Source organism: Artemia franciscana, chromosome 14 (assembly GCF_032884065.1).
Source record: "Artemia franciscana chromosome 14, ASM3288406v1, whole genome shotgun sequence".
In the NCBI taxonomy this organism is placed as follows: domain Eukaryota; kingdom Metazoa; phylum Arthropoda; class Branchiopoda; order Anostraca; family Artemiidae; genus Artemia; species Artemia franciscana.
In genome coordinates, this window is record NC_088876.1 from 37,831,123 (window position 1) to 37,853,714 (window position 22,592).

At 36.2% G+C, this 22,592-nt stretch overlaps 1 protein-coding gene across 2 annotated transcripts in view; it reads left to right on the forward strand.

Moving 5' to 3' along the window:
• LOC136035679 (integrator complex subunit 7-like) overlaps positions 1 to 22,592 on the forward strand; it is a 129,915-nt gene that overhangs the window by 105,835 nt on the left and 1,488 nt on the right. For both annotated transcript variants that reach the window (XM_065717603.1, XM_065717604.1), the window contains exons 18-19: positions 8,630 to 8,728; positions 17,251 to 17,430. In XM_065717603.1, the coding sequence (XP_065573675.1) occupies positions 8,630 to 8,728; positions 17,251 to 17,430 (279 nt within the window). The remainder of the gene's footprint in view (positions 1 to 8,629; positions 8,729 to 17,250; positions 17,431 to 22,592) is intronic.

Sequence of the window (22,592 nt, forward strand, 5' to 3'; positions counted from 1 at the left end):
TCTGGTGACATTGGGGGGGGGAGGAGTTGGGAAGGAGAAACCTAAAACTTGGAAAACACTTAGAGTGGAGGGATCGGGATGAAACTTGGTAGGAAAAATAAGCAGAAGTCTTAAATACGTGATTTACATAATTGGAACAGATCCCCTCTATTGGGGGGGGGGGGTTAATTAAGAAATATTAGAAAAATGACGCATTTTTAACTTACGAAGGAGTTATCAGATCTTCATGGAACTTCATATTTAGAAGGACCTCGTAACTCAGATCTCTTATTTTAAATCTCAACCGGATCCAGCGTAATTGGGGGGGGGGGAAGTTGGGGGGACCGGAAATCTTATAAAATACTTAAAGCGGTGATATCGGGATGAAACTGGATGGGAAGATTAAAAACCTGGCTAAGATACGTGACTGACATAACCGGACCGGATCTGCTTTCTTTGGTGGAGTTGGGGGGGGGGGGTAATTTTGAAAATTGAGGTATTTGTAACTTACGAAAGGGTGACCAGATCTTAATGAAATTTGATATTTAGAAGGATCTTGTAGTTTAAAGCTCTAATTTTAAATTCCGACCAGGTCCTGTGACATTGGGGGAGTTGGAGGGGGAAACCGGAATTCTTGGAAAACTTGAAAATTGGGGTATTTTTATCTTACGAATAGGTGATCGGATCTTAATGAAATTTGATATTTAGAAGGATATCGTGGATGAAACTTGGTGGAAAAAAATAAGCAGAAGTCTTAGATACGTGATTTTTGGAATGGATCCGCTCTGTTGGGAGGGGGGGGGGGGTTAATTCTGAAAAATTAGAAAAAATGACGTATTTTTAACTTACGAAGGAGTGATCGAATCTTCATGAAACTTCATATTTAGAAGGACCTCGTAACTCACATCTCTTATTTTAAATCTCAACCGGATCCAGCGTAATTGGGGGGGGGGGAGTTGGGGGGACCAGAAATTTTAGAAAATACTTAAAGCGGTGAGATCACGATGGAACTGGATGGGAAGAATAAAAACCTGTCTAAGATACGTGACTGACATAACCGGACCGGATCTGCTCTGTTTGGTGGAGTTTGGGGGAGGGGTAATTTTGAAAATTGAGGTATTTGTAATTTATGAAAGGGTGACCAGAGCTTAATGAAATTTGATATTTAGAATTCCGACCTAATTTTAAATTCCGACCAGATCCTGTTACATTGGGGGAGTTGGAGGCGAAAACGTCTTGGAAAACGTGAAAATTGGGGTATTTTTATCTTATGAATAGGTGATTGGATCTTAATGAAATTTGATATTTAAGAGGAATGTATGTCTCAGAGATCTTATTACAAATCCCGACCAGATCTTTTGAGATTGGGGGGAGTTGGAGGGGAAATCTTGGAAAACACTTGGAGTGGAGGAATCGAGATGAAATTTGGTGGATAGAATAAGCAAATGTCCTTGATACGTGATTGACGGAACTGTAATGGATTCGCTCTCTTTGGGGGAGTTGGGGGGGAGGGTTTCAGTGCTTTGGCGAGTTTGGTGCTTCTGGACGTGCTAGGACGATGAAAATTGGTAGGCGTGTCAGGGAGCTGCACGAATTGACTTGATAAAGTCGTTTTCCCAGATTCAACCATCTGGGGGGCTAAAGGGAGAGGAAAAATTAGAAAAAAATAGGTATTGATAACTTACGAGTGGGTGATCGGATCTTAATTAGTTTTGATATTTAGATGGACATCGTGACTCAGAGCTCTTATTTTAAATCCTGACCGACATTAAACCTCTTATTTTCCTTTTAAATCAACCTATGGATTCATAGAATTTTGTTAGAGCTCATACCATATGATCTCTTGGCTCATAGCTCTTCTTGCCTCGTCACAAGTGCCATATGAGCTCTTAGCTCTTGTTGGTATAGTGGAGCTCTTTACTTTTCTTTGAAACTCTTATTTTGTGGAAAAGTGTTTTTAAAACTAATCTTTACAAGAATCAGTTTCCATTTTTACTAAATATCAATTTAATTTTCTATGTACCTTATGTTATTCTTCTAATTTCATCGGAAACAAGTAACTTTACAATTTTTTTTTCTTGGACTACTGCTTCGACTCCTTTGTTCTGTGTAAAGGCTATTTTGCTCATTTTCTCAATTGTTTATGGCTCTTCAAATTAAACGTGTTTTGGATCGGTTGGAGCATTTTACAGAAATCGTTCCATCAGTAAGTCGAGCCCGCGCCTGAATTCCGCGGAATCTGAGGAATTGAAAAATATAAAACAAGAAACTTTCTTATCTACGAAAAAATGAAAAAAAAAAATGATGTCATACGATATTCAGCCCATAATAGAACCTTCCATGTCAATATTATATTTTATATCATGGACTTCCCTGGATGTATCGATGATACGTCATTCAATATACGACACGGTAAGAAAACGAAAACGGCAGATGATGAAATATCTTGCCTTGTGTGAATTAAATTTTTGCACTGCAAATGCGCAAATACTATAGCGTGCGTAGACTTGCGTGCAAACTCATGAGCACGCAGATATAATGTCTCCTATTGGATATAGACCACTTTAGACCACGCCTGGACTTTAGACCGCAGTAGGTAAACTCTCTTGCTTTGCAAATTTTGGTATTCCTCTCTTTAGTTCGTTTCCTTGAAAATTAATACTTAATTTAACAATTTGGAATACCGTAATCCCAACCTGACACTGACACTATAGCTAAACACTAAAGGGTATTAAGGTGGTAGTGTCAGGGAATCTTGAGAGGATATTGAACTAAATCACAACAAAATATATCCATGAAGGTTGAAGGACATATCAGCAATGTCCCAAGAACTGCTTAGGGTATTAAGTTGAGACCCTCAGAATATGCTGAGGGGAATGTTGAAAAAAGGTGCTATGCTTCCAATATCACAACCACTACTACTGCTATTAATACCATTGAGACTAAGGGTATTAAGGTGAAGCTACCAGGGAATGTTTAGGAGGATGTTGAGCTAAATAAAGACTGTGTTGCCTAGAGCATTAGGTTGAAATTTTCAGGGTTAATTGAGGAGATATTGAACTAGCCCAAAGGCGCTCATGTATAATGTTGCTACTACTACTACTGCAATTGGTACTACTACTACTAATACTATTGAAACTAAGGGTATTAATGTGAAAATTTCAAGGAATAATGAGGGGAGTCTCAACTAAATCAAAACAGACTATTTCGATTTAGGTTATCAAAAGAGCGTAACAGCTATATCCCTGGAAGAGCTTAATGTGTTAAGTTTAAACTTTCTGTGCATATTGAGGTGGATGTTGAACCAATCAAAAGGTACTGTATGCATACTTCTACTAGTATGTCTACTATTATTAATAGTACCACTTTAATGCCTAAGGGTATTAAGGAGAAATGTTCAGGAAATGTTGAGAAGGATGTTGATATAGGCAGAAGTGTAGCTCCAGCATTTTATTGGGGGGCAAGAGGAGGTCCACACCCAGGAAGTCAAGGGGCATGGGAATCCTTTCTTGGGGAAGGGGTTTTGGAGCATTTGTGAGAAACCTGAGCCTGTATATATTTTCAAGATTCCTTAAAACTTGTTTGGGAAATTATTCTATAATGGATACTGAACTCCTAATGAAAAAAAAAAAAAAAAAAAAAAAAAAAAAAAAAAAAAAAAAAAAAAAAAAAAAAAAAAAAACACCCAATGTGCCTTCTCTATGTTTTCAATAGACCATTTTTCTTCTAGCGGTAGTGAAGAGAAGTTACTATTTAGTAAGAACACTACTTAGTTGAATTCATAAAATTGCGCAATATATAATAAACAATAAATATAAATTAAACAAAGATATAATTAAGTACTGGTGCTCGACTTTTACTAGAATTATCAGCGATCAGCTGTTGCAGACGGCAGTAGTATAGTGTAAACAACCTTTCGGGTGGGCAGAGAAGAATTTAGTATGCACCCGGCTTTTTTCAACCAGCTTCACCACTAATGTTGCCGTACTTATCCCCCTCCACTTTCCTCGATCCCTACGTCCAGTACAGGATGCTCAATCTCATAATTGAACCAATTGCTATTCATATAGCCCTATATATCGTGTTATTCAGTTTGTTGTGATTTCAAAATGGCGTCTGAATCGTAACCCACTCCTTGAGCAACAAACAAATATTTTTATGGATGGGTAGTAATGATGTTTCTTCTTTTTTCTTCGTCGGTATCGTGGCGCTAGAACATCATAGAGAGCTGTTTAAGGACTCGTTTAAAAGCTAGTTCTTCTATCTCTTCGTTTTTTATTATAAAATTAGACTCAATAAATCTATCATAAAGTGCTATATGGTACCCCAAAATCGCAATTTGGTACCCCAAAATCGACAAACTCGAAGTCGTAATCAAGCAGAACAACGCCTCAATCGCAATAATAAGTGAATGCTGGGACATTACTTCTGAGTCAGCGCGTATTAAAGGCTACACTGACTACTTCAATATTCGTTGCGACCATAGCCTGAATCGTCGTGGAGGCGGTGGAGGAATTAACTTTCGGGACGATCTACTGTCAAAGCTGTTAAGCGATCTAACTTACTCTGACCATGAGATATTGTGGACGGAATGTAAACCAACACATTTATCAATAAGATTCTCGTGTTTGATAGTCGCTTCGGTCTATTTTCCTTCGAGTGCCAGAAACAGGAAGTTTAGAAATCCTGTCCCTCCTTACTGAAGCAGAGATTAATGATGTAGGTAAATTTTTGAGTTTGTCGTTTATAAGGAACTTCAGAAGCTGAATAGGAACTCTGCTTCCTACCCTGGCCAGCTTCCTTTAAATCTGTTTCGTGGATTCGCTATTGTTCTTGACAAGTCACACTCCTCCATTATTAACCAGGGCTTCCAAGAGCAAGTGTTTCCTAGTGGTTAGAAGAGAGCGTGCATTCGTGTCAAACCCAAAGTAAAGAGTCCCAAATCTTGCAACCAACTCCGACCTATCTTAATAACCCTGAACCTGTCTAAGGTGGCAGAAACATTTATATATCGTAAGCTGATGTCACAGGTTTCTCATTCTCTTGACCCATATCAGTGTGGATGCTTGAAAGGAAGCAGCACAACTGTTTACTTAGTGAGAATGTATCAACTTGTTGTGGAGTGGCTTGACAGAGGAACTACGATTTTCGATCTTTTCCTAGGTGATTACCGAAAAGCCTTTGATCTTATTCGCCATTTCATACCTGTGACAAATTTACGTGCAATGGGTGCACTTAAGCATATTCTCCTTTTAGTGATCGATTTTTTTGCAAGATGGTTTCCAGTGCGTCTACAGCCTTCTTCCTGGGACACCAACTCCGGATGGGCTGAGTTCACTTGTGGCGCTCCACAGGGCACGCAACTTGCAGCACTATTGTTTTTAGCAGTTATAAACTTTGTCCTTTCTGATTTTGAGGACAGGTTTAAGAGCGTAGATGACTTGCCAGTTCTTCTGAGATATCTCATTGAAAACTCTGAGGCAGTTCCTTAATTCAGTAATGCAACAATGAATACCTTTTAAGACCAATGTACTATTAACATCATTCAAATCAACGAAGAAAAAACCAAAATCCTTCGCTTTAATCCTCTTAAGAGTGGCTTTGTCAGTCCTCCTCCACCGTATCCTAGTGTATCTTCGGCTGTAATTCTCGGTGTCACATTTAGCGTTGACGGTTCGTTTAGTACTCATGTTGATAAAATCGCTAAAAAGACAAAGGATGCGATGCTTGCCCCTATCTCACTACATCGTTTCGGTTTTTCTGTGTCCCAGCTTACGACGGCTTATCTTACATACATCCGACGAATTCTCGAGTATGCTTGCCTGTATGGGGCCCTCAAGTCAACAACACGAGTTACCTCAGCGATCAACTTGAGTAATTACAAAAAAAAAATAAAATTCCGACGCATATGTAAGTTATGAATTGGCATTATCTGTCTTACAACTACCGTCCCTTCACGATTGTCGTTTGGTTTCTTCTGCAAATTTGGCTAATTTCTTCTTAGCAGTGAAAAAACATAGAGAGATACTACCACCATTTATGAGGAATAAATAAACGCAAGATCAGCTAACAAAGAAAGACTGGAATTGCCTACTCCAAGAAGAAACCGCTAATTCGTTTGTTCCTTTTTACATGTCAGTGTTTAATAAATTATAGTCTCGTGTTTTCTTCTTGTTTTCGTTGTAAGTACTAGCGCTATTTAGTTGTATTTTTATTCTAAACTACGACTCTTGTATAAATTAAATTAAAAAAAACTAATTTTTTTAGCTGAAAGTAAGGAGCGACATTAAAACTTAAAACGAACAGAAATTACTCCGTATATGAAATGGGTTGTCCCCTCCACAATCCCTCGCTCTTTGCGCTAAAGTTTTTAATTGTTTTAAAAAGTAGAATTGTGGCAAAGAGTCAAACTCCAATGATCCTTTCTTCGAGAGGACGGAGAAGATAATGCTGAACTCCCTGGCGTTCATTGACTGCATTTTGAGGTGTGAGACAACGAGCTACTTTTCTCCAAAGAGAAACGAATATTGTCTGTCAGTGTCTGTCAAGAAGAGTGATCTGTACATGAAGATTAAGCGTGCAATACAGAACCTCACGGAAGCCAGTATGTTCTCCTTCCATGATTTTGCAAGAAAGCTGATAATTTGTGCGTATTGAAAAAATACGTATCAGTTTTACGGTCCTGGTTCTTTTTTGACGCCACTAACAGAATGGAGTTGCTAAGGTGTTGTCATCTTCCTGTGCAGCCCCAATTGCTCTGTTCCTCCACCTTTGAACATAACTCCAATGCAAGTACAGGAAAGTTGGTTTCTGGTGTCATCACTTAGATATGTTTTATTAATGTACAGTTAGGAAGCTAGATCTGATTGTGCTCATCATTTTTTCGTTTTTCTCTCGGTACCTTATTCTGTTTCATATTCTAAGTTCAAACCTCTTATCTAGGCCAAAAAACGGGAAATATAGCCGATGACATCATCGATTATGCAAAATAGGTATTACTTCTTTTGGCACATAAAATTATCGGTTCGCACGTCTGTATTCGTTTTCAGCAACCAATTTTACCCCTGACAAATTCCTCAAACCTTCTTTAGCTCGTTGAAGCCTGTGATGTTAGAATTTCGTTGGCTGGGATGCCTGACTATACACTATTGCCGCTGGCGTTGCCGCTAGAGTGTAGTAACGTAATCAAGTGCTTAAAAGGGTTCTACAATTTCGTCGCTCACTGGTGTTGCAACCTTTATGTTTGTGAAACGTACACTACCTTCTCAAGGACTAGATTTTTGGCCAAGGGTGCCACAAATTGTGTCACCACCGATAACTCTCTTACTATCTCTTTAGACGATAAACGGTCCCTCCTATCGATATATTACCGATGGTACTTCTCGAAAACTTTTCCTAACCTGCCTGGATTCTGGGAAAAATAATCTCACACAATTGGAAAAAAAACTCACTTTTAATATCCAAATGTAAACTCCGATAAAATATATATATATACGAACTATATAAGCGAACTCTAAAAAAAGACTTTGCAGTCTAGAAACGAACTAACTAAAAAAGCGCTGTATTAGCAGAAAGAAAGATTGCATCGGGCGGGTCCCCAGAATGACTTTGGCCAATCCGCTAAATTAAATTTCATGCCACTTGCTTCTTTTGAATAATATTATCTATCAATGGCCTAGGTCAGACAGACAGATACAAACTATAGCCGGAAAGTTTACATCTTTTGAAATTTTGGCTTGGCTACGAGAATTTAGCCTGTCTCTGAAATTTTACTACAAAGGTAAAAGAAAAAATTAAAGAATACGACATTGGACTTTACAGTCCCTACCGGAGGTGCTGTTCTCCGTTTCTTGGCTCTTCAGCCAGGAAGTGCAATGGGGTGTTAGGGGCCAACCATCTTGTGCTTTCGCTCACCCTTCCTGTTTACCTTCCCCAGATCTCTCCAGGTACCCATTTAGAGCTGTGTCGACTCTGATTGAGTCTACAGAGTTACTCCATTGACCCCCGTCCCAAAGGAAAGAATTGGGTGCACTAGCATTGGAACCTTCGCCCTCTCAGAAAAAGGATCCTAAATCTAGCGCACCAATCGACTCGGCTAGGATGGCCAAACTATGCTGTAAGCAAATGTAATTTTAAAAAAAGGATGAAAGGGGTTATTTATCTGAAGAAAAAAAAGAAAATAGGGTAGAGCCATAATAGCTCCTTTTGGGCCGGATGTCTTAGTCTATTACTGTCAGAGTTACTATAAGAGCCAAGGGAGGTGACAAGAGGTTGATGAAGCTTTTTTTTACCGATATATTCAAGAAAGTTACTATAAATTAATGGAAAACAATGGCTTCTGAATGTAATAAAAGAATGTAAAATTTTTACCCAGAAAATACTCTAATTTAAACGTAGGATCTAAAATTTAAGAAAAACCGTCCCAGAGAGCGTTGCTGACACTAAAATTTGTAGTCGGCATTTCTTAAAGAGCCCATGTTCAGCCAATCTGCTAGTCTCTTTTTGTTGGTACAGAAACGCGCCATATGCGGATACAAAAAAGTCCTTGACAACTCACTGTGACCTTGAGATTATACTTTCGATCTTGTTTCATTTTTATTTGTGATGGATTTAATTTATATTTTTTTGTTTATTTAATATTTTGTTTTAGCACGTTGACGGAATAATGTCGGCCTTACAGCTTGTCCTGCTGTCTCCGTTCTGTATCCCAAGGTTCTTCTTCCAAGCATTGCAATCTACAACTGTCAAGGTAAACCCTAATTCTGTCTTCCTTGCTTCCTAACAGTTCCACCTGCTTTCCAGTATGAGTGGAATCTTCTTATCTGCAAAAACTTATAGGTTTGTTTTTCTTCTCGGAGCAGACATAACTTGGAACAACCTGTCTGCCGGAGATGGGTATAAGGCACTTCAGATGTGCTCGTTATTTAAAGAAGAATAAGGCCCTAGGACACGTTCATAGTAACTTTACAGTACTAATTCATCATAAGTGCTATCTGTTTACGAATTTGGACCCTCAGTAATAGCGAGGGGAAAGAAGTGAAAAGATTGCTTGCATAACTTTAAAACAATTTTCATGGAAAAGCAATATTGAAAAAAAAAATTGTAAATTAAAAAAAAATTAGATTATGATTTACGCTTTTTTTTAAACTAAGAAATTAGATTATACACAATGGCTGGAATATTGCCTGTATATAGGCTATGGTATTTTTCTAAGATAACAAGTCTACGTAAATAGCAAGTTCTATTTTCTAATGAGAAGCATTTTATAAGGTATAAGACAGATTCGTTCGTTGGTGAACAATTAATTGGTCTCACTGTTTTAAGTTTTTCTAGCTACTTGACAGGATTAAGAGAAGAATATTGTTTCATAACTGAGGGGTAATGCTGCTAGTATTACTAACAACCCACTGCAAAACCAAGCCACCTGAGACTCAGACAGCTGGAGCTGCACCTCTTTCATCCTAATCTTTCCCAAGCGTCAGCCTTTACTCCCTCTGTTCAAATACTAATATTGATGAAATCCTGTCTAATGACCTCTTTACCCCATCCAAAACCGACCTGCATTTTGTCTGTTTGCAAAAGGTTCGCTAAAGATACGAATTTGGTATTCTTTCACCCTTCATCCAGCAATATATGGCCTATCTTAATCTTTCTTTAAATATTGCCCTAGATATATTGCTGATAGTGCCCTGGGATGAAACCACATTCTTGATTAAAGTTATTATCCGGTACAACGTCGATTAAAACGAGTACCTAAATTATACTCTTAATAATAAGGCTGAATGTTTTTATTATTCCTTTCTACTTTGTAACACAAAGTCCGTGAAAGTAAATAGCTAAGTTTTACCAATTAAAAAGGGTAATCCGTATCGATTAATGAGCTACTATTGGTTTTCTTTTTTTAGAAAAGATCTTGTAAGTCATTATTTTACAGATTCTCATTTTAACACTATTAACTTTCATTTGATTGAAAAGTTATTTACTTTAAAAATTAACTTATTGAAATAAATTCAGTATTTAAATCCTAATCAATCCAATGTTGAAATTTAATTAATTTCATCTTATATACGTTTTAGATTATTGATTCTCCAGAAAATGTCTGAATCATACCTTAGTGTCTTGACGCCATACCTCAGTGTTCAAATAAAACTTTCATTTCATATATATTTCACGGTCACTTAATGGAAAATATGCATTCAACCAATAATTTTGTCTCAGCAATTAAATGAAACAGCCATATTTATTTCATTCCTATATTACGTTTCATATTTATTTCCCTTTCATTTCACAGAATATATGTCACCACGCAAAAACGTTAAAAGAATTGCATACCACCAATGCTTTTACCATTCAGCTGTCAAATCTAACAGCCTACGCCGACTTTTCGTTCTTTTGTAGTTAAATACAGGCTGAATTTAATTCATCTCCTATTGAACCCTTTGAACCCTTCCATTAAACTTTTTTTATTGAACTGGTTCAACTGTCAAATGTAACAGCCAGGGCTGCATAGATACAGGGTATAGATATAGTTAAATACAGGGCTGCATTTAATTCATCTCCTTTTGAACCCTTTGCTTTGAACCCTTTGAACCCTTCCATTAAACTTTTTTTATTGAACTGGTTCAACTGTCAAATGTAACAGCCAGGGCTGCATAGATACAGGATATAGATATAGTTAAATACAGGGCTGCATTTAATTCATCTCCTTTTAAACCCTTTGCTTTGAACCCTTCCATTAAACTTTTTTTATTGAACTGGTTCAGCTGTCAAATGTAACAGCCAGGGCTGCATAGATACATGATATAGATATAGTTAAATACAGGGCTGCATTTAATTCATCTCCTTTTAAACCCTTTGCTTGAACCCTTCCATTAAACTTTTTTTATTGAACTGGTTCAACTGTCAAATGTAACAGCCAGGGCTGCATAGATACAGGATATAGATATAGTTAAATACAGGGCTGCATTTAATTCATCTCCTTTTAAACCCTTTGCTTTGAACCCTTCCATTAAACTTTTTTTATTGAACTGGTTCAACTGTCAAATGTAACAGCCAGGGCTGCATAGATACAGGATATAGATATAGTTAAATACAGGGCTGCATTTAATTCATCTCCTTTTAAACCCTTTGCTTTGAACCCTTCCATTAAACTTTTTTTATTGAACTGGTTCAACTGTCAAATGTAACAGCCAGGGCTGCATAGATACAGGATATAGATATAGTTAAATACAGGGCTGCATTTAATTCATCTCCTTTTAAACCCTTTGCTTTGAACCCTTCCATTAAAATTTTTTTATTGAACTGGTTCAACTGTCAAATGTAACAGCCAGGGCTGCATAGATACAGGATATAGATATAGTTAAATACAGGGCTGCATTTAATTCATCTCCTTTTAAACCCTTTGCTTTGAACCCTTCCATTAAACTTTTTTTATTGAACTGGTTCAACTGTCAAATGTAACAGCCAGGGCTGCATAGATACAGGATATAGATATAGTTAAATACAGGGCTGCATTTAATTCATCTCCTTTTAAACCCTTTGCTTTGAACCCTTCCATTAAACTTTTTTTATTGAACTGGTTCAACTGTCAAATGTAACAGCCAGGGCTGCATAGATACAGGATATAGATATAGTTAAATACAGGGCTGCATTTAATTCATCTCCTTTTAAACCCTTTGCTTTGAACCCTTCCATTAAACTTTTTTTATTGAACTGGTTCAACTGTCAAATGTAACAGCCAGGGCTGCATAGATACAGGATATAGATAAAGTTAAATATAGGGCTGCATTTAATTCATCTCCTTTTAAACCCTTTGCTTTGAACCCTTCCATTAAACTTTTTTTATTGAACTGGTTCAACTGTCAAATGTAACAGCCAGGGCTGCATAGATACAGGATATAGATATAGTTAAATACAGGGCTGCATTTAATTCATCTCCTTTTAAACCCTTTGCTTTGAACCCTTCCATTAAACTTTTTTTATTGAACTGGTTCAACTGTCAAATGTAACAGCCAGGGCTGCATAGATACAGGATATAGATAAAGTTAAATACAGGGCTGCATTTAATTCATCTCCTTTTAAACCCTTTGCTTTGAACCCTTCCATTAAACTTTTTTTATTGAACTGGTTCAACTGTCAAATGTAACAGCCAGGGCTGCATAGATACAGGATATAGATATAGTTAAATACAGGGCTGCATTTAATTCATCTCCTTTTAAACCCTTTGCTTTGAACCCTTCCATTAAACTTTTTTTATTGAACTAGTTCAACTGTCAAATGTAACAGCCAGGGCTGCATAGATACAGGATATAGATATAGTTAAATACAGGGCTGCATTTAATTCATCTCCTTTTAAACCCTTTGCTTTGAACCCTTCCATTAAACTTTTTTTTTATTGAACTGGCTCAACTGTCAAATGTAACAGCCAGCGCTGCATAGATACAGGATATAGATATAGTTAGATACAGGGCTGCATTTAATTCATCTCCTTTTAAACCCTTTGCTTTGAACCCTTCCATTAAACTTTTTTTATTGAACTGGTTCAACTGTCAAATGTAACAGCCAGGGCTGCATAGATACAGGATATAGATATAGTTAAATACAGGGCTGCATTTAATTCATCTCCTTTTAAACCCTTTGCTTTGAACCCTTCCATTAAACTTTTTTTATTGAACTGGTTCAACTGTCAAATGTAACAGCCAGGGCTGCATAGATACAGGATATAGATATAGTTAAATACAGGGCTGCATTTAATTCATCTCCTTTTAAACCCTTTGCTTTGAACCCTTCCATTAAACTTTTTTTATTGAACTGGTTCAACTGTCAAATGTAACAGCCAGGGCTGCATAGATACAGGATATAGATATAGTTAAATACAGGGCTGCATTTAATTCATCTCCTTTTAAACCCTTTATTTTGAACCCTTTGAACCCTTCCATTAACCTTTTTTTTATTGAACTGGTTCAACTGTCAAATGTAACAGCCAGGGCTGCATAGATACAGGATATAGATATAGTTAAATACAGGGCTGCATTTAATTCATCTCCTTTTAAACCCTTTGCTTTGAACCCTTTGAACCCTTCCATTAAACTTTTTTTATTGAACTGATTCAACTGTCAAATGTAACAGCCAGGGCTGCATAGATACAGGATATAGATATAGTTAAATACAGGGCTGCATTTAATTCATCTCCTTTTAAACCCTTTGCTTTGAACCCTTTGAACCCTTCCATTAAACTTTTTTATTGAACTGATTCAACTGTCAAATGTAACAGCCAGGGCTGCATAGATACAGGATATAGATATAGTTAAATACAGGGCTGCATTTAATTCATCTCCTTTTAAACCCTTTGCTTTGAACCCTTCCATTAAACTTTTTTTATTGAACTGGTTCAACTGTCAAATGTAACAGCCAGGGCTGCATAGATACAGGATATAGATATAGTTAAATACAGGGCTGCATTTAATTCATCTCCTTTTAAACCCTTTGCTTTGAACCCTTCCATTAAACTTTTTTTATTGAACTGGTTCAACTGTCAAATGTAACAGCCAGGGCTGCATAGATACAGGATATAGATATAATTAAATACAGGGCTGCATTTAATTCATCTCCTTTTAAACCCTTTGCTTTGAACCCTTCCATTAAACCTTTTTTATTGAACTGGTTCAACTGTGAAATGTAACAGCCAGGGCTGCATAGATACAGGATATAGATATAGTTAAATACAGGGCTGCATTTAATTCATCTCCTTTTAAACCCTTTGCTTTGAACCCTTCCATTAAACTTTTTTTATTGAACTGGTTCAACTGTCAAATGTAACAGCCAGGGCTGCATAGATACAGGATATAGATATAGTTAAATACAGGGCTGCATTTAATTCATCTCCTTTTAAACCCTTTGCTTTGAACCCTTCCATTAAACTATTTTTATTGAACTGGTTCAACTGTCAAATGTAACAGCCAGGGCTGCATAGATACAGGATATAGATATAGTTAAATACAGGGCTGCATTTAATTCATTTCCTTTTAAACCCTTTGCTCTGAACCCTTCCATTAAACTTTTTTTATTGAACTGGTTCAACTGTCAAATGTAACAGCCAGGGCTGCATAGATACAGGATATAGATATAGTTAAATACAGGGCTGCATTTAATTCATCTCCTTTTAAACCCTTTGCTTTGAACCCTTCCATTAAACTTTTTTTATTGAACTGGTTCAACTGTCAAATGTAACAGCCAGGGCTGCATAGATACAGGATATAGATAAAGTTAAATACAGGGCTGCATTTAATTCATCTCCTTTTAAACCCTTTGCTTTGAACCCTTCCATTAAACTTTTTTTATTGAACTGGTTCAACTGTCAAATGTAACAGCCAGGGCTGCATAGATACAGGATATAGATATAGTTAAATACAGGGCTGCATTTAATTCATCTCCTTTTAAACCCTTTGCTTTGAACCCTTCCATTAAACTTTTTTTATTGAACTAGTTCAACTGTCAAATGTAACAGCCAGGGCTGCATAGATACAGGATATAGATATAGTTAAATACAGGGCTGCATTTAATTCATCTCCTTTTAAACCCTTTGCTTTGAACCCTTCCATTAAACTTTTTTTTTATTGAACTGGCTCAACTGTCAAATGTAACAGCCAGCGCTGCATAGATACAGGATATAGATATAGTTAGATACAGGGCTGCATTTAATTCATCTCCTTTTAAACCCTTTGCTTTCAACCCTTCCATTAAACTTTTTTTATTGAACTGGTTCAACTGTCAAATGTAACAGCCAGGGCTGCATAGATACAGGATATAGATATAGTTAAATACAGGGCTGCATTTAATTCATCTCCTTTTAAACCCTTTGCTTTGAACCCTTCCATTAAACTTTTTTTATTGAACTGGTTCAACTGTCAAATGTAACAGCCAGGGCTGCATAGATACAGGATATAGATATAGTTAAATACAGGGCTGCATTTAATTCATCTCCTTTTAAACCCTTTGCTTTGAACCCTTCCATTAAACTTTTTTTATTGAACTGGTTCAACTGTCAAATGTAACAGCCAGGGCTGCATAGATACAGGATATAGATATAGTTAAATACAGGGCTGCATTTAATTCATCTCCTTTTAAACCCTTTATTTTGAACCCTTTGAACCCTTCCATTAACCTTTTTTTTATTGAACTGGTTCAACTGTCAAATGTAACAGCCAGGGCTGCATAGATACAGGATATAGATATAGTTAAATACAGGGCTGCATTTAATTCATCTCCTTTTAAACCCTTTGCTTTGAACCCTTTGAACCCTTCCATTAAACTTTTTTTATTGAACTGATTCAACTGTCAAATGTAACAGCCAGGGCTGCATAGATACAGGATATAGATATAGTTAAATACAGGGCTGCATTTAATTCATCTCCTTTTAAACCCTTTGCTTTGAACCCTTTGAACCCTTCCATTAAACTTTTTTATTGAACTGATTCAACTGTCAAATGTAACAGCCAGGGCTGCATAGATACAGGATATAGATATAGTTAAATACAGGGCTGCATTTAATTCATCTCCTTTTAAACCCTTTGCTTTGAACCCTTCCATTAAACTTTTTTTATTGAACTGGTTCAACTGTCAAATGTAACAGCCAGGGATGCATAGATACAGGATATAGATATAGTTAAATACAGGGCTGCATTTAATTCATCTCCTTTTAAACCCTTTGCTTTGAACCCTTCCATTAAACTTTTTTTATTGAACTGGTTCAACTGTCAAATGTAACAGCCAGGGCTGCATAGATACAGGATATAGATATAATTAAATACAGGGCTGCATTTAATTCATCTCCTTTTAAACCCTTTGCTTTGAACCCTTCCATTAAACCTTTTTTATTGAACTGGTTCAACTGTGGAATGTAACAGCCAGGGCTGCATAGATACAGGATATAGATATAGTTAAATACAGGGCTGCATTTAATTCATCTCCTTTTAAACCCTTTGCTTTGAACCCTTCCATTAAACTTTTTTTATTGAACTGGTTCAACTGTCAAATGTAACAGCCAGGGCTGCATAGATACAGGATATAGATATAGTTAAATACAGGGCTGCATTTAATTCATCTCCTTTTAAACCCTTTGCTTTGAACCCTTCCATTAAACTATTTTTATTGAACTGGTTCAACTGTCAAATGTAACAGCCAGGGCTGCATAGATACAGGATATAGATATAGTTAAATACAGGGCTGCATTTAATTCATCTCCTTTTAAACCCTTTGCTTTGAACCCTTTGAACCCTTCCATTAAACTTTTTTTATTGAACTGATTCAACTGTCAAATGTAACAGCCAGGGCTGCATAGATACAGGATATAGATATAGTTAAATACAGGGCTGCATTTAATTCATCTCCTATTGAACCCTTTGCTTTGAACCCTTTGAACCCTTCCATTAAACTTTTTTTATTGAACTGATTCAACTGTCAAATGTAACAGCCAGGGCTGCATAGATACAGGATATAGATATAGTTAAATACAGGGCTGCATTTAATTCATCTCCTATTGAACCCTTTGCTTTGAACCCTTTGAACCCTTCCATTAAACTTTTTTTATTGAACTGGTTCAACTGTCAAATGTAACAGCCAACGTTCGTTCTTTTGTAATCTTGCTCAAATACGTTCTTTTGTAATGTAATTTTGTAATCAATGCTGCATTTAATTCATCTCCGATTGAACCCTTTCTTTCTATTTGTAGATCGAACAAATAAAAAAAATTGGGAGTTTCTCACCTTACATGAGTGTTAAACAGGGTTGAAAGTAACGCTATCCTATTTATATCGATTGTATGTAGAATTTAATTGGTAAGTAAATAGTTAAAGTAAAAATCGTATAAAATAAAATTCGGAATGCTGTCTGTGAGGCTTATTAGAATAAGAAATAGGGAATATACTATTGAAAATTATTTTTTAGCATCAAAAAGAAGAATTAATTTGTAACTTACAATAATTTATGATTAATTAATTAATTTATAATTTCAATAAATTTATAATTAAAAGCAAGTTTATAAACCATAAAAAGATGTAAAGGAGAGATTAAAGAATAATTGAAAAAGAGGTTTTTATAACCCTCCAAAAGAAAAAAACTATAAAAATACGGCAACATCCATTGAAGGATGTAACTATCCACAAAAAGCTTAACATGCCAGAGCCTGCCTAGAGATATCTACAACAAGAGGAGTGTCCAACGCAATAGAACCGAAAAATAATTATTTTCTTTTTTTTCCTTTTTTTTTTTTAGCTTGCGGTCAGTCCTTCATCTCGTCTTGGTAATGAGCCTGTGTCAATACCATATGGTACGCTATTTGCTATGACAGTCGAAGGAGTAATTCAGTCCAAAGGGATAAAGAGATGTAGGATGATCAAAATGGTCAAGATAAATGTTACCAACCAGCCCCCTCTTGCTAAAGGGGAAAATAAGGTAAAGAGTCTCACAATATTATCAGCAGATGCATTATTCTGATAAATAAGACTAGTTCTGAAGACTGTAGTGTTTTCACCTAAAACCTCGCCAGTGTAAGATGTTTTTATAAATCAATAATTTTGGTCATGACCTACAATTGTGGGCCGTGGGAGGGGGGAGGTATTACTGCGTACTGCGCTTGGTCTCTGATGATCGTTTCTGTTATTAAAAATGATCATAACATAGTCTATGCATAATTATTTTACAAGAACTATTCTTTCGTTCTCATGTTTTGTCAATTGTAAATTTTCTTTTTGATTTTAATGTTGGCCCTTTTCTATGTCAATTTTAATTTCTAAATTTAAGGGCTCCCCATCAGTTATGAAAGAATTATCAATATCAAGTCTCTTTATCAAGGCTGACTCACAATATGATTTGATTAAAACCAAGATACAGCCTTTCAGGATTGCCACCTGCAGCACGAAAGCGTTATTTTAGTACTATGCTATTATGCGTAACACTGTAATACGTGCTCAGAGTTACTAAAATAGTGTTAAAATAGTAAGAAAGTGCTATTTTAGCACTAGTACAGTCAAGTTTTTGACTATAGCACCGAAAATCGCTGTGTAGAACGCAAATTTGGGCAATGTTTACACTTTAGGAACTGAGCGTGGTGGCAACCCTGCAGTCTTTTCAAATCCAGGCTTGCTTGACGTTAAACATTGGATATTAGTGTCACTCGGTACACCATACTAAATTGCTTAAGATGCTATTTATAGTTACAAATTAACGGGTCTTACGTTTGCATATCTTTTCTTAGACAGATGGGCAAGTTTTGGTTTCTTTTCGTATCTGTATATAGTCATCTCGTTATTGCTAAAAAAAATCTATTGTTATTGTTATTGTTCTTGTTATCATTGTTAGCATTACATCATTGTCTATCATTGTTATTGTATATTGTCTCTATTGTTATTGAGTTATTTCTACCTCATATGTCTTACAATATTAACCTGTTTTACAAAACTAAAAACGGTTTAACTGACAGTAAGGCAAGGAAAGGGAGAAAGAAAAGAATGAAATAAAAATCCTTGTCTTAGTGACTTAGTCTTTCGAAACATTAATTCATTAGTAAAATCTTAGTTTAGGAGAGATTTACTTTCCCAATTAGTTCCGTGTTCTCCCATCGCCTTTGCTGTATTTCTTAGGATATAGTCCATCAGAATTATTAATATAAGCGGAGATAGAACGCAACCTTGCTTAACTCCAGATTGAACACGAGACGAGCTACTTACCTCATTTCCTACCTGAACTGCAGCAATACTCTTCTCGTCCGTAACACTTTTGATTTTTGGATTAAAAATGGAATAGTTGTGGGCAAGTCAAGTCATGGCTAATTGTAGAAAAAGCCAAGACAGATAGTCCAATTAAGTGGGCATCAAGTCATGGCCAATTTTTCCCTCTTGATTGCCATTATTACCATCTCCCACTTATGCTACACCTCTGATGCATGTCACTCCACAATGCCGAACTAGAGTCAACCTGTTGGAGGGTCTCCCCGGGGAACACACGCTGGTTGACAGTAGTATACTTGAAAATTTTCGACTATACTTGAACATTTTCCTCTCATGCATGTCACTCCACAATGCCAAACTAGAGTCAAGCTGTATTTATCTGGTATACCCTATAAAGATACGACCTTTCCTAAAGCTCCTCTATCATCTCAATCAAACGCTTCCTCATTGTCTATAAAGCTGAGGACTAAAGGGGTTTGCTGACTCGGGTGTTTCTCAGTAATGAATCTATTAATCGAAGAAAGTTTGATCGACGCATCCCCTTGGTTCTAAATTAATAATTTTTAATGTTTTAAATTCGATGCTGGACTTAATTTTGAGACTGGAATTTTGAGTTTGAATTTTGAACTTGATGCGCAAACTTGTAATTCTAAGGGAAGTGTAGTGATTCTAAAAGAAAAAGTAATAATTGAAAGGAATTTACAATGAGAAGTTCCAAAGTTAGAAGTTTACTTAATATCGGCTTCAGTGCCATCTATGTGAAATTAAAGAAGTCAGCTGAAAAATGCTATTTCTAAGGGAATTACTTGTTAAGAATTATCCCAAGTTACAAACTTGGTAATAAGAGTCCGAGTATTTCGGCTTTACATCCAAAAATCCCTGTGGTTCTAGCTCCCCTTCCTAGAACCACGCTGTTCTTCTATTAAAACTGCATTTATAGCATCTCTAAGCCTAAAAAGTGTTATTATAGAAAGTAATCTGCTTCCTACAAAAACCAGGCTAATGCCTCTATAATTACCACACTCACTGTTGTCATATGTCCCATTGAAGGGTTTAATTAGAGTTTTCCTAAAATTACTAAGTACGTCTTCTTTTTCTAAAATCATATGAATATTCTTCAGCAACTTATTTCTAACATCGCAACCACAATACTAAAAAAAAATTGCCACAGTATCAGTATCTGAGGTTTTATAGTTTCTTAATCTTTTAAGTGCTGTCACTAATTCCTCTTCGCATTATAAATCTTCCTTCACATCCAAAATATTGCAAATTTTATCTTTTCTATTTCTTTTCTTATATCTCTATCAGGTTTTAGCTCATTCTCAAAATAATTATCCCATCTCTTTTCGCTCTTTCCTTATCACTAATTGTGACCCCGTTCCTATCTTTAACTGGGGCAGGTCCAGATTTACTATTCCCTCTGAATTCATTAACATGCCAGTACAGTATTTTATAATTATTCCGTCTGGCTGTATTTTCCAGATCCTCAGCGATCTTATACATGGCCTCTACTTCGCTTTTTCTTATTTATTTTAAATTCTTGTATTTCCATGTGATCTATCAGTTTTTGCACAAGCCCCTCCTCCTCTCTATTAAACATAAGGCATTTTCATTAATAATTCTAGCTATGCTTCCAACTATATTCCCTAAGACAACATCAACTATTTTCCTAAGCTCAGTTTAAAAACCTATTCATAATAAAGCTTTCGCAGAGTTTTTTGGGAATGAAGCTTAATAGGTTACCTTTGTTTGTTAAAATAGGGCATTAGGACAGAAACATTGGTTTTACGATTTAGTTTATCAGCCCCCTTTTACCTGAATATACTTAGCCTTAGAGAAGGTAGTAGCAGAAGAAGGAGTAGCTCTAGCAATAGTAGTCGTAGCATGACCACAGTTCATCTTGGTCTAATTCAACACGTCCTTAAAGTTTCAGATTATTAATCTATAACTTTGCTGCGATATCGCTGATACGCCTTTATAACAACTTTAATCCACATATTATTTTCACTTACTTCGATTCCTTGAAAGTTCCACCTTAATACTCTTAGCCTTAGAAGTAGTAGTAGTAGTAGAAATAGTAGAAGCAGTAGTAGTAGTTATAGTAGTTAAAGTAGTAGAAACGGCAATAGTAGCAGAAGTAGTAATATTAGAATTAATACTCTTAGGCTTAGAAGTAGTAGCAGTAGAAATAGTAGTAGTAGTAGTGGTAGTTATAGTAGTTGAAGCAGTAGAAACGGCAATAGTAGCAGTAGTAGTAATAGTAGTAATAATAGTATTAATACTCTTAGCCTTAAAAGTAGTAGCAGTAGAAATAGTAGAAGCAGTAGTAGTAGTAGTTATAGCATTTGAAGTAGTAGAAACGGGGCAGTAGTAGTAATAGTAATATTAATGCTCTTAGCCTTGGAAGCAGTAGCAGTAGAAATAGTAGAAGTTGTAGTAGTAGTTATAATAGTTGAAGTAGTAGAAAAGGCAATAGTAGCAATAGTAGTAATAGTATTATTTTGCATTTAGTTCCTTTTGGTTAGTTCAATGTTAGTTCTCACTACTGAAACCAGACTAATGCCTCGATAATTACCACAGTCACTCTTATAGCCTTTTTTATATAGCGATTTAATTAAGGTTTTCCTAAAATCGCTAGGCATTTCCCCTTTTTCAAAAATCATATTCATAATCTTCAGTAACTTATCTCTAATATCACAACCACCGTATTAAAAGAAGAAATGTATTTACCACACTATCAGAACCGGGGTTCATGTTATATTTTAATTCTTTTAATACTGTCACTAATGTTTCCTAACAAAATAATTCTTTCTTCTCATCCAAGGTCTCACAAACTTTTTCATTTTTGTTTATATCTTTTCCTGCATCTCTATCCCGGTTTAGAAGTATCTCAAAATGTTCTGCCCATCTCTCTTTAACTCTTTCCTTATGACTAGTTGTGGCCCCGTTCCTATTTTAACTGGGCGAGTCCAGGCTGACTACTTCCTCTCAGTTTATTGAAAATGCCAGTACAATATTTTACTATTTTGCCATCTAGCTGCAAACTTCCGACAACTTTGCGACAATGAAGTGCTTTGCGACAATGACAACTTTGCGACAATGAAGTGCTTTGCGACAATGACAACTTTGCGACAATGAAGTGCTTTGCGACAATGACAACTTTGCGACAAAGAAGTGCTTTGCGACAATGACAACTTTGCGACAATGACAATGAAGTCCGACGACTTTCCTTCCATATGAAGTGTTGTCGTGAAAAAAAAATACATAGAGTCCACTTTGCTCTTTACTTAGGTAGCACTATTGCACTGCCTGTGATATACTCAAGTAAATGTCATTTGGTTACAAATTTTTTTGTTTTGCTACAAAAGTTTTGAAGATGAGAGTAATTATTACTCTTTTGACAGCCACTGAGATCATATGTCACCCAAATTTAGAGTCTTTCTGATTGTTCATGACAATATTAACTGTTATACCGACCTAGTATGAGAAATGTGGTTCTATCCCGGTTTTTGGGGCTATAATAAGAGACAGTTGTAGATGACTAAGGCACGTTCTGCGGATGAAGGAGGACAAATTGCCGAAGATTTTTCTCTTCGGCCAACTGTCTAGGGCTAAACAGAAAGCAGGTCGTCCGCGGTAGGGGTGGGAGGATGTCATAAAGAAAGATTTTACTGAAATGAAAACTTCCTGGGAAGGTGTAAAGAGAGAGGCTTTGAATAGATTGGGATGGAGGAGGAGCGTGCGTAGCTGCTTTGGCCTCAGGTGGCTTGGTGCTGTGGCAGGTGGTTAGTAGCAGTGAGAATAATCTCAGGAGATATTGCACAAAACTTTATGTAAACTCCATCTACCGGTATGCAAATTCAGTATTTCTTCTTTAATGTCACTTCA